At 41.9% G+C, this 16,651-nt stretch overlaps 1 protein-coding gene across 1 annotated transcript in view; it reads left to right on the plus strand.

Moving 5' to 3' along the window:
- LOC144251029 (UDP-glucuronic acid decarboxylase 1-like) overlaps window positions 1–16,412 on the plus strand; it is a 59,862-nt gene extending 43,450 nt beyond the window's left edge. The window contains exons 6-7 of the mRNA XM_077794153.1: window positions 6,128–6,308; window positions 16,177–16,412. Of these exons, the coding sequence (XP_077650279.1) occupies window positions 6,128–6,308; window positions 16,177–16,412 (417 nt within the window). The remainder of the gene's footprint in view (window positions 1–6,127; window positions 6,309–16,176) is intronic.
- The last annotated feature ends 239 nt before the right edge of the window (window positions 16,413–16,651 follow it).

Below are 16,651 nucleotides of genomic sequence, written 5' to 3' on the forward strand. Positions count from 1 at the left end.
GAAGATCATTTGTTAGTATTTCTTGTGTTTGCTAGCAATGATTTCTATCACTTTTTGTTTGCTCTGGCAATGTCGTTTTGTTTTTAGAATTGTTTTTGATTATATATAAAATTCTTTACTATCAGTTTTTTTCTCCTTCCTACTTTAAATATGTCATTTACTGCATTCTCCATTGTTTTTTGCAGTAAGTTAGCTATTAACTACATTGGGACTTCCTTGTATTTGATAAGTCACTGTCTTTCTTTTGCCGTACTCACTTCTAGGGCTGCTGTAACAATTATTACCAACTCTGTGGCTTTGAAAAAAATGAAAATTTAATCTCTCACATTTCTGGAAGTTCAAAGTCTTAAAACAAGGTGGTAGCAAAGCCATACCCTCTCTGAAGGCTGTAAAGGAAGAATCATTCTGTTCCATGACTTTCTCCAGCTTCTGGTATTGTAGCAATCCGTAACACTCCTGGGCTTGTGGAGAGGCATCACTGCAATCTCTGCCTCCATCATCACATAGATCCTTATGTGCCTCTCTTGTGGGATTAAGATTCCACCCTAATCTCATATGACCTTATCTTATCTGGATCACATCTGCAGTTGCCAAATTTTCAATCAATGTCATGTTCTGAAGCCCTCTGAAACAAATGAATTTTGTAGTAAATTTGGTATAACTGCTTTCAAATTTTTGTCTTTCTATTTGGTTTTCAACACTTTTGGTATGATTTATGTATGTGTAATTGTTTTTGTTTGGCTTTATCCTACTTAAAGTTGAGCTTCTTGAATATTTAGACTGATAATGTTCAATCAAAGCTCAGGAAATTTCATCAGTTATTTCTGTGAATATTTTTATCTGTTCCTGTCTTCCTCCTTTTTTATGTTCCATTTGCATGTATGTTGGTGCACTTAACAGTATCCCCTTTTTGTCTGAAGCTCTACTTAATTTCCTTTCTTTTTCTTTCTTTTTTTTTTTTTTAAATTTATTCCGTGGGTTACAGAAGTCCTCTTAATCTGTCTTAAATTTGCTGATTCTTTTGGCAATTTTGATCAGCTATTGAATCCCTCTGTTGAGTTTTTCTTTTCAGTCTTGTTGCTTTTCAACTCCAGAGTTTCCGCTTGTTTCATTTTATATCCTCACTTCTTTAAGCATGGTTTCTGTTAGTTCTTTACACATATTTGCAATGGCCACTTTGAAGTCTGTCACATCTGACATCTGGGCCCTCTCACAGGCAAGCTTTTTGCCTGGTGGTTTCTCTGTGTGTGAGTCACACATTCCTGCTTCTTTACCTGTTTGGTAATTTCTTGTAAAAAATTGGATATTTTAAGCAGTATGTGGTTACATTTCTGGGTGCTATTCCCCTGCTTCTCCACAACTTGTTTTTATTTTTCTTTGCTCTTTTTGTTCAGTGTCTTTGCTGTTCTATTTTAGTGAAGTCTGTTTCGCTATGCAACATCATGATATTTCTGCCTTTTGCTCCTCGTGAGACTGTATCCTTGTCCACACCTCCTGGGATGGTGGTGGCCCTAGCAGGTTGTCATTGACAGTCTCTTTCCCTGATTTCTTGATTAAACTGTCTTGTTTGGTATCACACTCAGCTGTTAGGTTCCAGTGATTGCTGACTAGATTGCACTATTCTTTCAAAAGTGCTCTGTTAGAGGAGGGGAGGAGGGATAGTAGAGGATAGGAAAGACAGCAGAATACAACAGACACTAGTATGGCAGTATGTAAAAATGTGGATGTGTAACCGATGTGATTCTGCAATCTGTATACGGGGAAAATGGGAGTTCATAACCCACTTTAATTAAATGTATGAAATATTATATGTCAAGAGCTATGTAATGTTTTGAACAACAAATAAAAATAAATTAAAAAAATAATAAATAAATAAAACCAAAAAAAAGTGCTCTGTTATAAATTATGCTACTATTTGATTTAATGAAATTCTGACCCCTTTAAAGTGGTAGATTTTTAGACCATTCTTTGGGGTTTGTTCTGATTACAGAGGGCTCTTAAGTATTCCTTTTTCTGGTTCTCTATGTTAAACTAGTTGTCCAAGACTTTGACTTTTTATTCTCAGAGCAACCACTTCTACCTTCATCCTACTACCCGTATCTCCATTATTTGTTTGGGTTTTTTTTTAAACACCCTTATGCTTAAACTTCACCATTTTCTCTTTCAAATAAAGTCAATTCCTCTGGGGATAACTTTGGCATACTCTATTTTTATTGACTAACTTTGTCCTCAGGGAGCAATCCCTGAGCCAGAACTGGGAGTAAAATAACACCTTTACTCTATAATCTGGGTTCTGGGTAGGAGCAATAGACTTGGATCTTTCCTGCCTCTCTCACCATGAAATTACCAAAGGTGACCAGAATCCATTATTCCTGGCCTTTTCTGTTTGGAAAGTAGCAGTGATCTGTCCTGTCTAATGAGATATCATCTCTTTTGATTGGTGCCCAGGTCTGGCATTGTTGTTAAAAACTTACATACCTTTTCAATAATTGTTTAAGCCTTATAACAAAGAAGAGATTTATTTGGAAATATAATTTTCTTTGCTAATTTGCTGAGCAGCCTGAGATAGAATGCTGACCTTGAACTGGACAATTTTAATTTCCTATTAGCACTCACTAGGACAAAAAGTATAAGCACATTAAGTTGAGCTCATATATTCAGAGTCATGCAAAGCTGTCGAAGTTCTAACCTATTTCCACGTAAGAAGTCTTGCATTTTGCTTTCATTTGAAACACTTCCCTAAGGGATTAAAAAATTACAACTATAACTATTCATCTGTTACATAAATTCTTAAGTCTTTATGTTAGAAGTTACTTTAAAACAATACAGAATTCTAGTGCATTTTAATCAAGACTAGGGTGCTTCCAAGGATTTTGTATATTACTTATGAAATATCAGAGGAGTCATGTAATGTAATATACTATATTTGTGTTTTTGCAAGCTCAGGCTTTCAGCCAGGTATTTTGGATGCAGAGATAATGTTAGGGTGCCACAGAATATCTTCCTTTCAGAAACACTTGCGTATGACTCTACAGAGTTGCATTAAAAGGGGTTAAGGGGCTGGGGTTGTGGCTCACTGGTAGAGCACTTCCCCAGCATGTGTGAGGCAGTGGGTTTGATTCTCAGCACTGCATATGAATAAGTGAATAAAGCAAAAATTCATCAACTACTAAATATATAAATGTGTGTGTATGTGTGTAATTGTGTAATTTTTTTAAAAGGGTTAAGTTTTTTGTTAAAATTTTTTTTTTCTGATTTAAAAACTAGAGAGATATTGTAAAGAGGTACAGAATAAAGTTAAAATGAAATGAAATCTCATCCCATGAGTTAAACAGTAATGGTATATCAAATTTGAATATAGGATATTTTCCAAGAAAATTCTTCCTCATGATCATTATGCAGGTACATAAGTAAAATGTAAGTGTGTTTCTGTAACATACCTGAAGATCAGTACTTCCTAAAGAAAAAGGCCTACTGAGCGTTCAGTGTTGTACACTGCAGGTCCAAGGTGGGACTGCCCCATCCTTGGCCCTGGGGAGGACCTCCTGGCAGATGGCATCGTGGCAGCTGTCGGTGAGGAAGAAGGTATCATAGGAGCGTTGGCAGAGCCAGGTCTGATCTTTCATGGTGACGCTCTTGTGAGGGCTGACTGGAACCCCATGAGAACCACATTAATACACTCCAGGGGCATCCCTAGTGGCCTGGACTTGATCTCTAAAAGTCCCATCTTCCCAGCATCACCGCACAGGGGACAGGTTTCTACCACAGGGACCCTTGGGGGACATAACATATCCAAGCGATAGCAGCAGGGGTGCTATAGGTTAAAAAAAAAAGCCCAAACTCGACAAATTGATAGGTAGTGTAGAAAGCCTATGATTAGGAAGAGTGTAGGTCTATTTTGCCATGACTTGATCATCTGAGGATCTTAATAAAAAAATCAAACTTCTCTGCATCATTAGTTTCTTATCTCTAAAGCAAAGGGGGTTCAGAAAATGATGCTCTCAAGCTAGTTGAAAACTATTGAAAATCCGAGCTTCTTTATCAACCATTCTGTCTTAAAGCATTTTGTCAGTATCTTCATCAGAACAAATGGAAATATCTAGTTAGTGGTTATGAATTGGTTCTCCTTGGAATCTGCCCGATACTGCCTCCTTGTGTTAGTCAGTTTTATATCACTGTGACCAAAACACCTGACAGCAACAACTTAAAGAGGAAAAGCTTATTTTGGCTCACAGTTTCAGAGCTCTCAGTACAGGATTGGTCAAGTCCATTTCTCTGGGCCTGAGGTGAGACCACACATTGTGACAGAAAGTCATGGTAGAAGAAAGTTGCTCAGCTCCTGGAAACCAGGAAGCAGAGAGAGAAAGGAGCCGGGATGAAGGTAAAACCCTTCTAGGGCACACACCCCGTGACTGACTTCTTCAACTAGGTCGTCCCTACCATTCATCCGTCAGTGGATTAGACTGGCTAATGGATTCATCTACTAGCACGGTCAGAGCTGTCATGATCCAGTCATGGCCTGGAAGCCCTCTTCTTAACCATGCTGCATTGGGGATCATGCAGGGGACCTTCCAGATATAAACCATAATATTCTCCCTTCCTGCCCCATCTTCTTTCTTTGCTTGGCTTTACCTTCTCTCGCCTGTGGCTAACATCACATTGTGAGATTTCGGTTGAGCAGGTGATTCTTGGAAAATAGAAGTTTTACACTATAGACCTAGGAACTTAGGTTTGTAAGTCAGGAGACATGTTTCTTGCAGCTTGAAGCAAGAAGAGAACCAGAATCATGATGAAATGGCATCTAGACAGAACAGGACAGGAACGTGGCTCAATCGCAAGTCTGTTTCCCCAGATGGTGCTTTGCACTCGTACTTCTCCTGTCCCTCTGGGAGAGGAAGCCATCTCTCTCTGGTCACCTCCAGTTACACAGTTCAGTTTGAATAAAATCTTCCCATTCATTTTTAAGAACCTTTTTCAAACAAAATTGACATTTGAGATGGTTTCGGGTTTAGGACACATTGTTGCTTAGCTCCTGTCCTGATCCCTCATGGCTGACATTTTGCTTTGGGCTGTTAGTTGACACTGTGCAGTGATCATGTTTTCCCTCAGACATTAACCCAACAGGGAAACTTCACTTTTATCTTTGGTTCTCAAGTGGCATCAATTACCTGTTCTCACAAACAGTTTGAAAGATAACATTTTTCTTGACATGCTTAGTCCAATTTAAATATAATTCTTTTTTTTTTTGTTTTTGTTTTACATTTTGCTGATTACTCTTTTTAGTTGTAGTATTGGAACCAAATGTACTTGTCCCTATTGTCCCTGGGGTATTGGTTCTAGACTCCCTGAGGATAAAGGAATCTTGAGAATACTTAAGTCACTTATATAAACAGCTTAGTATTTCAATAGAACCTATTTACATCCTTCTGTATACTTTAACTCAACTCTACATTACTTATCCAAGCCCACTGTAAATGCTATATAAATAGTTGTACTGTATTGTTTAGGAATTAATGACAACAACAAAAAGTCTGTAAATGTCTAGTATGGACATAACCATCACAGGCCTACCTAGATTTTCAGTCCATGGCCAGTTAGAGGGGTGGATGTGCACCCCAGATATGGAGGGCCAACTGTAAGGGATGTTAATCATCTCATCTGTGGTAAAACAAGAAACATTTAATGTAAAAAGATTCCTAAGAAGACATTTTGAAACATGTAACTGTGATTTTTCTGTATCATTCACTGAGTGGTAAATCAACATTTTATGCTTCTTGGCAATTCACAGACAGTGTCACTTCTTTGTTTTGGAGTGAGTGTAGAGATCCTGCCTTAAAAACTTTTTCCTCCTCTTCCCTCTTTTTTTTTTTTTTTTTGCTTTTTTAAGTTGTAGTTGAACACAATAACTTCATTTTGTTTATTTTTTATGTGGTGCTGAGGATCGAACCTAGTGCCTCATATGTGCGAGGCCAGTGCTCTGCCACTGAACTACAACCCCAGCCCCTCTTCTCTCATCTTAAAAAATTTTAAGTTGGGGTGCACCAAAGATGTGCCTCCATGATGTCGGCCATCACAGTGTTCTCATGTGCCTTTCTCGGGGTATCTCACACGCTGTGTCCCAATGCAGATCACCGGAGGTGCAGGGTTCGTGGGCTCCCACCTAACTGACAAACTCATGATGGATGGCCATGAGGTGACCGTGGTGGACAACTTCTTCACAGGCAGAAAGAGAAATGTGGAACACTGGATTGGCCATGAGAACTTCGAGCTGATTAACCATGATGTGGTGGAGCCCCTCTACATAGAAGGTGAGAGGAAACTGCACATGAGCATCATTGACAGTTGGACAGCCATCCTCCCCAGAGCAGCCAAATCCCCGTGGGTTTGCCTGGTTTGGCCACATTGAATGTGGTGTGATGTTTTGTTTTTGAAATGGTCTCAATGTGCACAAGGCACCATCCTTGTTCCTGTGGTAAAGAAGGGTTTTCACAGTGTGAATGTCTGTCTCCTCTATCACATGGCCTTTCTTGGATTTGGTGAGTAATGTTTGTGTAATGCACCTCTGTTGTGGTCTGAGTGCATATACCCCAGGTTCATATGTTGAAATCTAAACCCCCAGGTGATGGCATTAGGAGTTGGCATCTTTGGGAGATGATCAGGTCATGAGCATGGAGCCCCGTGTGACTGGGATTAGTGTCCTTGTAGAAAAAGCCCAGAGAGCTCCCTCACCCCTTGTACCAAGGGTGGACACAGTGAGAAGCTGCCATCTGTGAACCAGGAAGTGAGTGTTCACCAGATAATTTGCCAGCACCTTGATCTTGGACTGAGAGAGAGAAATTTCTGCTGTGTGTAAGCCACCAGTTTATGATATTTCATTATAGCGGACTGAGTAAACTAAGGTAGCATCCCTATTGCCTAACAAGTCAAATTCCTGAGCTACTTGCATCTAATCACTTCTAGCTTCCTGTAGAAAGTTGGTGATGTGGAATACTGCTATAAGTTTGAATCTTGAATGTCCCCCAAGAGTCTGTGTATTGAAAGCTTTGTCCCTGGGGTTGTGTTATTGGGAGTTGTTAGGGCCTTATGGGGATCCTTAGGATATTGGGGGACATGCCTTTTAAGGGTGTGGTGAGACCCCAACTTTTCTCTTTTCCTTTCCTTCCTGGCTTGTGGTATAATTGATTCTGCTTCACCACAAATTCCTGCCATGATGAGGCCCAAAATCATGGGGTCACTTGATTTTGAGCTGAAACCTCCAGAACTATGAGCCAAAATAAACCTTTCCTCTTTATAAGTTAATTGCCTCAGGCCTTTCATTATAATAACAGAGAGCTGACTAATATAAATATTGAATTAATAATAAAATCTCAGTTATTAGTGTTTAGAGCCCTTTAGTAACTTTGCCATTTTAAAGGGATTATGGTTTGGGCCAATAATAGGTAATATAGTGACTTCAAAATGATTCATCCACATATTAACCTCCAGAACCTGTGAATATACCCTCTGTGGAAAACTGATACATTAAGGATTTCCTATGAATCTAATGTAGATTACCTGAATAGACCATACTTCAAATGGCAAGTGTCCTTATGAAAGAATTGGAGAAAACTCAGACTCACAGGGAGAAAAGGAGAAGGTGATGTGAAGAATGAGAGAGTATCGTTATGCAGCCCCAGGCCAAAGAGTACGTGGAAGAGGCAGGGAAGGCTTCACCTGGAGCCTTTGGAGGAAGTGCAGCCTGACCATGCTGTGTTGCCAGACTTCCAATGTCTAGAGCTGCACAAAAAAGACGTTTTGATTTTTGTGGTTCTTTAGTTAAAGCAACCTTAAGAAGCTAATTCAGGGGCCTTAGGTGCACTTTGAAAGGTCTCCTTCCTCTAAAATCCTCTAAGGTATGCTGAGGTGAGCCATCACGAGGTCTTGCTGGTAGGAGCTGTGAGCTCACAGACTTAAGGTATTCTCGTTCGCATCTGATGGCAACCCGGTGAACTGAATGGACTGGAGTTGGGCTGGAACCTGCCCAAAGCCATGGGGTTATTAGTGGCAGACCCAGAATTCATCCTGGTTCTGTGACTCCAGGGCTTCTACAGTTACCCACACCTCACCCCCACTGCATGTAGGTGCAGCATTCTGCCTTCCCCAGTGTTGCGGCGCTGTGAGATTTCCCATGTCCAGCAAACTGTCTTGAGCAGCCAGTGTAACCACTGAGGAGTACTGCCCCAAAGTTTATTTCATCTTATTTAACATTCTGCAGGGTTTTGTTATAAATACATTTGTTGCTCCTCAGTAAATATCAAAAAGCGAGTTGTTGGGCTGGGGTTGTAGCTCAGTGGCAGAGCGCTTGCCTTGCACATGTGAGGCATTGGGTTCAATCCTCAACACATAAAAAAACGAGTTGTACCAAATATTTCCATGTCGTCTTCATTTTGAGGGGGTGTCCATCTTACTTTGACATTAGTAGCACTAAGTATTATATGTTAACCATTTGGCTGTATTTATCATCTCCCCCCAGTCTGGCTTTTTGGCCTTTTTGTTTCATCAAAACTTTGTGATTTTAATATACTCTCATCTGTTCATTTCCCCTTTGCTATTTTTTCTGTTTATTTTATGTTGTAACCATTTCAAGATTAGATGAACGTTTAATCTTTTAAAAATAGCCTTGGTGGGGTTTTTTGGTTGATTGGTTTTTACCTTGTTTTAAACATTTAATTATTGAATCTGCTTTGGTTTGACTTTGGGACTGGGCTTTGGTTTTTGTAGAGTGAACCAAATTTGGGATAACATGAGTCAGACATTCCACCTTCTGCCCCCAAACTTACTCGTGAAGTGCTCAGGGTCAGCTGGGTGTCACATGTGACAGGGCTCTGCCAGGCTCCTTCCAGGAGTCACTCAGAGATCCAGCTGGAGACTGCTGTAAAGGGACTCTGGCCAACATTTAAGAACCACTTGTTATAAAATGGAGACTATGCTGGATTATCTGGGAGGGCAACAGAATAAGGAGAAGAGGCAGATATATTCTGTGGAAGAGAGGCCCTGGGGAGTCCCAGCAGAGTGGAAACCATGAGATTTGTGTGGGAGAGGCACAGCACTGAGAGCAACTCTGGGCCAGCAGGCGGGACCTCCATCCACAGCCTCGAGGCATACCCTGAATCACCCTCTGAAGAAAAGAACACAGCCCCCAGAGAGCAGAGCTGAGAACTGACTGAGGCACACTGTGCTGACCTCTGACCTCATAGCTGGGTAGTTTTTAAGCCTCTAAATTTGTTGAAACAGTAGTAAAACACAGCCCCAGGGTCTCAGCACTGCACCTGGCCCACAGCTACTGCTCCCCAAAGGATAACTATTTTTCTTATTATTACTCTTTGTGTTCTACACTTGGCAATAACATTTATAATAGCATGAAGCAGTTGATTAGATAATTTTAGTACTACTGAGAAATGGTAAAAATTTTGTTAGAAGGTATGTGCTTTAACTGTAAGATGTGACCCAAAGCCTCTCTAGGCCATTTCCACCACTGCTGCCGTAAATCGAGCCTAGAACACATCATACACACAGGCATGCTCCTGCACTGGTGGGATCATGATCAATGAGGAATGTTTTGTCCTGTGCTCAGAGTATTAAACCCCTCAGTTGACATGTATCTTGAGGCACAAGACGTCTCTCCCTTGTAGTTGAAGCCCGCTTTTCGCTTCCTCCTCCCAAGGTTCCCAGCCTTGGCCCAGGGTTCTCCCACATGCTTGATGGTTCCCTCCCTGTCCTGCAGCAGCCCCCACACCATCGATTCTGCTCTCCCCACCATGCCTGCTTCATTCAGCAGCAGCTGAGCACGGCTTCTCAAGCTCACAAGGAACACTCTACAAAAGTGACCCCTTTCTGGGTCACAGAACACACCTCAACAAACCTGAAAGAACAGAAGCCAGATAGAGTATACTGTCAAGCCACAGTAAAATTAAACTAGAAATCAACAGCAGAAGGACAGCTGGAAAACCACAAAATACTTGAACGACATACTTGTATGTGACACTTGGGTCAAAGAAGAAGTCTCAGTAGAGATTAAAAATACTTTGACCTAAATAAGAGAATTAGGTTTTTCATTTAGCATTTGCTAAAGAATGAGATGGGAGAGAATCTTAAGTGTGTATGTGTGACCTAGCTAATACAAATAGGTATTCATAATCTCCCTTACAGAGACAGCAGCCTGTTACATATTGCCCTGCACCTCGTTCTCTTCTCATACTGTATCCTGGTGATCTTTTCATAGTCAGCTGCTTAGCATTCTGTTGTGTGGCTATTCTGGATCTCTTGACAAAGATACATTTTTTCCCCTCAGTGTTATTATTGAAAAGCCTCCATTGTGTAAATATACAACAATTTTATTATTTCTTGTTATTGAGTCTTTAGGTTCTTTGCAACTTGGGGCCATCGTAAACCATTCTTCAGAGAGCCACCAGTATACACTTGTATGTCCCTTTCATCATGATCTAAACATACCTGGTCGGAGCCTTGTTCAGGCTTCCACTAGATTCATGGAGCCTGTGTTTTCCTGAAAAGCTGTTCTGATTTGCTTTTCAACTAACTGCATGAACAGGAATCTGGACCAGCATTCCTGTAGAGAACTGAAAAAGCAATAATGCCCATCATGTCCTGGGGAGACTGATACCTGGAAATTGCAGTAAGAAAGTTCAGGAAAATAAAAGAATCTGACCTCAGGTAACACTCACTGCACACATCCTGTATTTGAAGCAGCGTTCTGATCATAGTCTGCCTAGTAAATTCAGTGCCCTCAGTACTACATGAAGTAGGCAGTAGTTGTACTCACTGTGCTGGTGAGGAAAGCAAGGCGCAGAGTTCTGTTACCCAGACACTGAACTCCTGTGAAAGGCCATAGGAGAGGTGTAATCAGAGGGGAAATAGCAGAAATTGGGCTGTCAACCCTGGTGTCCACTGAGGAAATAGGGTTTGCCAAGGGGATTGAGTCCATGGTTATGTGCTGGAACACGGGGCTTCCTCCTGAGCAGCTCAGGACACTGGAGGTCTCCCTTACTGTGGTGGCATCTTGAGGCTAGCGAACCCTCCATATCTTGCCAGTAGCACTAATGGGCAACCCCAGGACTGGGGCTGAGCCAGATGTCTGGCATGTGCAGCCTTTTCGCTATGTAAATACTGTTTGACAAGAATCGAGGCAAAATCCCACTGTTCATTTCAGCATAAATGCTGAAAGAAATTTTAGAAGTTCTGCATCTTCTGAAATCCTTTTTTCCCTTATAAATGCTGGGGACAAGGGTTAGGGCCATGCTGTGGGATGCCATGTTGCAGAATGACCTCTCCTTGAGCAGTACAGTCATCCCTCCATACCCAATGGGGACTGGTTCCAGGACCCCTGAGGATACCAAAATCCACAGATGCTCAGGTCTTTTATATACAGTGGTGTGGTTTTTGCACAGAATATACGCATATCCTTCTATGTGCTTAAATTTCTTTCTAAATGACCTGGAATGCCTAATAGAAAGTAAATGTTATGTAAACACTTATTAATACTGTGTTGCTTAGTGAACAGTGATGAGACAAAAAGTCCACACATGTTCAGTACAGACACAGACTTTTGGGGATATTTTTGACCCATGATTGATGGACTCTGTGGGTGTAGTGCCATGGATATGGAGGCCTGACTGTTTTTCTGCCAGGCCTCTGACTTGAAGTGTAGAAAGAAAATCCTGTAGCAAGTGTATCTTTGTGATGGGATTTCATTATATGCTGAATAATCACAGGCATTCACAGAAAGAGCTAACCCTTTTTAGCTGTTTCATTGTCCATAGTCTTCAGTTTCGAGGTACAAATTCCTAACTGGCACTCCACAGTGCTGTTGAGCATGGTGGGAGAAGTTGACACCAGGTACCATGGAAGTTCTGCAGAAGTGATCAACAGAGGCGTGTGTATGTGCAGTCTGTCTTTATGTGGATTTCCCTCTGGTAGAAGTTAACGCTTGATTTCTCTGAAAAGTGGTTTTGGGTTCTCCCAGGAGTTGTTCTGTTTCTGCTGTGTTCTTTTCTTCCCCGGAATGACCATTAGAAAAGTCCATTTGAAGAATATAGAAAGTTCATTTGTGGCAAAAGACGGGGTTTTGCATCATCAGGATTCATGGGAGGCCGAGCAGGCTGTGGCTTCCTCTCACCTGCCTCTCCCCTTCTGGCGGGACTGCTACTGATAATTAATTAGAGCTATTTATTTCTTGAGGCTCCTTTTTTTTCTACCTGAAATCATGGCACATGTGACCTGGTAATGAGAAGGGTCATGGCAGGGTCACATGGCAGTCACCACATGGCCAACAGATAGGTGGACATCCCTTTCTTTCCCCACTTTAGCGCCTTTCCACTCGCAGCAGGGGTGTTTTTTGTTTTGGTTTTGTTTTGTGGTACTGGGGATTGAACTCGGGCACTCCACCACTGAGCCACATCCCTAGCACTATTTTATTAGACACAGGGTCTCACTGAGCTGCTGAGCGCCTTGCTAAATTGCTGAAGCTGGTTTTGAACTCGAGATCCTCATGCCTCCACCTCCCGAGCTATTGAAATCACAGGCGCACACCCCAGCCCCCAGAAGGGGCTTTTGATGCCACACTCATTTTTTATCTGCTTTGAGCTGCATGGTTCACATGTTTGGGGGACTCTTTCCCTTGACATTCCAGAGCTGGTTGTATTCTGCGGCTTCTCATCCCTGTGTGTTTATCTCTACTCTGAAGTTTCCCTCTTCTCTCCCCTTCATGATTCCTTACCAGATTAATTAAATCAACAGACTGGTGCAGTGTCCTTTTTAGGACAGGAACTGGAGTTGCTGTCATCAGTGTTACAGGCCAAGTACCTCCTCACAGGGAAGAGGAGCTGCAGAGGACTTGGCTTTTCACAGGGCTCTTAGGTTTCTAAGTGGAATGCTGCGCCGTATTCCACTGAAACAAGGTCATGACACAGTTTTATGGGGCATCCTTAACTTTTCAGGAACAGTAGATGGCAAAACTGTCCAATGATGGGGTGGGGGGAGAACGGATGGAATACCCTTTTTGAATGAAAAAATTCCAAATTATGGCTTCACTCAGCTAACTCAGAGCATTGTTCCCATGGCACCTGGGCCCAAAGGGCTCTTTGTCTTCCACTGAAGGTCTCCAGGTCCATCTACATACAGTTGATGTTCGTCAGCCCTGCAGTGGCTCAGAATCTGTGTTTGCACATACCAGTAGGCCACCAAGGAGGCCTGCCTTCCCGAGACCACAGCTGTGTGGAGAGAGGAAGGGGAAAAGGCATCTAGGTGCTCACTGAGACTGCTGCAGACAAGTGTAGTCACTTGAAGTAGCCTGAAGCCGTTGTGAGCCAGCCTTATAGCCCCCGGCAGCAAGAGGGGGCTTTCTAATGGGGCTGTGGGAGGCTTCCCAGAAACTGGTGTCTGAGTTAGCCTTGAAGAAGAAAGCCTGGCCTGGAGCCATGAGGGAGAGAGAAAGTACAGTTGATGGTTTCTGTTTGATGTCAAGGAAGCATCCTGGGCTCTTCAGGCATTTTGTTTTTTAAGATGAAATGTATTTATTTAATTTTGTGAGTGCGTGTTGTGTGCTGGTGTTGGGATCAAACCCAGAGCCTTGCACGTGGTCGTCAAGTGCTTTGCTGCTGAACTGCCATATCCCCAGCCCTATCAAGGCTTTCTTTCCCCCTTCATTTTTAGTGCAGTTTTCTGTCTTTCCCTACAGATGTTGTCCCACAGGAGTAAAGATGGTGCTGAACAGCTTGCTCTGTAAGATCACAACCCGTTGGGGCTGGAGATGTGGCTCAAGCGGTAGCGCACTCGCCTGGCATGCGTGCGGCCCGGGTTCGATCCTCAGCACCACATACCAACAAAGATGTTGTGTCCGCCGAGAACTAAAAAATAAATATTAAAAATTCTCTTTCTCTCTCTCTCTCTCTCTCTCTCCTCTCTCACTCTCTCTAAAAAAGATCACAACCCGCGCACACTGGCGTACACTCTCTTTGAGGAGCATGGGGTGGCCCCTGTGTGAGAGCAGAAATGCCAGTGGCTTGTGAGGTGTGTAGCAAGATCCAGTTCTTGGCCCACCTCCACGTGCTCTGGGGTCACTCTCAGCTCTGGCTCTGAACGTCTGTTTGACACATTCAGTTTTTGATGACCTGGTCTTGCCCTAGCGTGACAGTGAGTATTGAGGACATGTTTTAGGGAAAGTCTCAGTGCCCATATCTAGGGTTAACCATCTGCCACTTACACCTATAGCCTCAGAATCTTTAAGCACATACACAGGAACTATGCAGTATGTTAGTCACCTTTCTGTTACTGTGACAAATTCCTGAGATAATCAACTTATAAAGAAGAAAGGTTTTTTGTGGTTTATAATTTTAAAGATTTCTATCCTTATTCAGTTTGCCTTATGGCTTTGGGGTTTGTGGTGAGGCAGCACATGGTGAGCGTACCTGGTGGAACAGAACTTCTCACCCCATACAGGGAAAGCGAAAGGTGGGAGGGGAGGGACTAGAGTCCCATTATCCCCTTCAAGGGCACACCTCCAGTGACCTTAAAACCTTCCACAAGTTCCCACCTCTTACGGTTGCATTTCCTTCCACTAATGCTAAGCCGAGGACCAAGCCTTTGCCACAGGGCCTTTCGAGGACATTCCAGATCCAAACTGCACCACACAGGACATGCTGGTCCTCTCTGTAAGCTGGAAAAGACAAGAGCCCCAGGGTTAAGGAATTTTATGAGACTCGATTCTAAAATACTGGTTTATTTCCAGTTCATGTAATAGAGTGGTTTTTTTTTTTTTTTTTGCGCTTTTTATTTTTAGCAACTTACCAGGTTAGAATGATTTGTGGGAGTGAGAATGATAAGATTTTCTTGTCATTTGGACACATCCTTTCAATGAATTTGCATATTGGCAGGCGCTCAACCATTTTTAAATGTTTTGTGTTTTCTTAGTTCTCTTGAAAAGAAGATTATTGTTTTATCAAGCGTTAGTTCTGTTTTTAAATTAGGTTGATATTTTTTGAACTTTGCTTTAAATACGCGTGTGTGTGAATACACACACACACACACACAAACACACAATACAAACACACAAAAAAAGTTCCAGAGTGTACCCACTTGCAATTCCTATATCAGAGTGTTATCAAAGCATGGCCCCGTTGGTAGCTCTGCGAGTGTGTTTTGTGTTACTGTAACAATACCTTAGGCAGGATAATGCATACTAAAAAGAGGTTTATTTAGCTAACAGTTCTGAAGGTCCAAAAGTATGGCATTAACAGTAGCACATACAAGGATTAGAGAGAGAAGAGGAAGAAGAAATCACATGCCAGACAGGAAGCAAGAGAGTAGGGAGTGGCCAGGCCCACTCTTTTATAACAGTTCTCTCTCTTGAGTATTAATATAGCCCACAAGAGCTGGAACTCGAGAGATAGCATTAGTTCACATTAATCTCTTCTGCGAACAATCTGTGGAACCCCCTATGAGGCCCCACCTCTTAAGGGATCCACCCCTTCTCGACACTGCCATACTGGGAACCAAGCCTCCAGCACCTGGTGTGTCAGGGTAGAGGTATTCCCTGCAAGCCTCTTCTCCAGGATGAACCCATGTGCAAAGGATGATTGGTTGCAGCAGCTGGGCTTTCTGATCCCATCCTCAACTTCTCTGTGAGCGATGGGCGTTTCCTTACAGAGCTTAAGAACCACCCTCCTCACCTGTCATCTCAGGGTCTAGTTTTACATGTATAGGATGCAATTTTCTTCCCTAGTTTTGTATTAAATTTGCTCTACCAGCTAAAAACATTCATTTTAGATATACATGCTTAATTCTGTGTCTAAAAATCAGTCTTCCTTCTGATATCATTACTGTATCTGGGACACAAACCTCAGAAAGTTTTCAACTCCGTCATCAGACTTCAGTCAGAGGAGGACAGACTCCACTTACTGGCCTTGCACAGAGGTTTTTTCCAGATAACTAGACTTTCTATTTTTGTTCAAAGTTCTTCTAATTACAAATGTAAATTAGTTTCTATAAAGAATAATGTGCTAACAACTAAAATTTCAGTGAAAGATACACTAACACCTTTATTTCACAGTGTAATCAATAGAAGTTTGAAACTTTCTAAAGTGTTTTACTTGGAAATAACATGCTTCCCTTTTTCTCCTTCAGTTGACCAAATATACCATCTGGCGTCCCCAGCCTCCCCTCCAAATTATATGTATAACCCTATCAAGATGCTGAAGACCAATACAATTGGGACATTGAACATGTTGGGTAAGTGGTCATTTTCTCATTTTGCTGCCTTTGCTTGGAGTATTTTGGGCAATTCCAAGCATAGATACAGTTGTCCTTCCTTGTCTGCAGTGGGTACATTCCAAGACCACCAGAAACACCTTTTCTCTTAACAAAACACTTATGGCTGTAATTATGCAGTTAGAGATGCAACTACAAAAATAGCTCAAAGATTTTTTTTTCCTTTTTTGCAATTTTAGCTTATGATTAGTTTTTTCTTATTCAAGGACTATCACCTTTCTCTTAAAGGAAATGCTTTATTGCTTCTCTTTGGCATATCTAAATTTCATTCATCTCTACTCTTAGGCCCTGGGAATATTATTAAATAAGGTAAGAGTTTCTTAAACATAAA

Source organism: Urocitellus parryii, chromosome Y (genome assembly GCF_045843805.1).
Source record: "Urocitellus parryii isolate mUroPar1 chromosome Y, mUroPar1.hap1, whole genome shotgun sequence".
Taxonomy (NCBI): domain Eukaryota; kingdom Metazoa; phylum Chordata; class Mammalia; order Rodentia; family Sciuridae; genus Urocitellus; species Urocitellus parryii.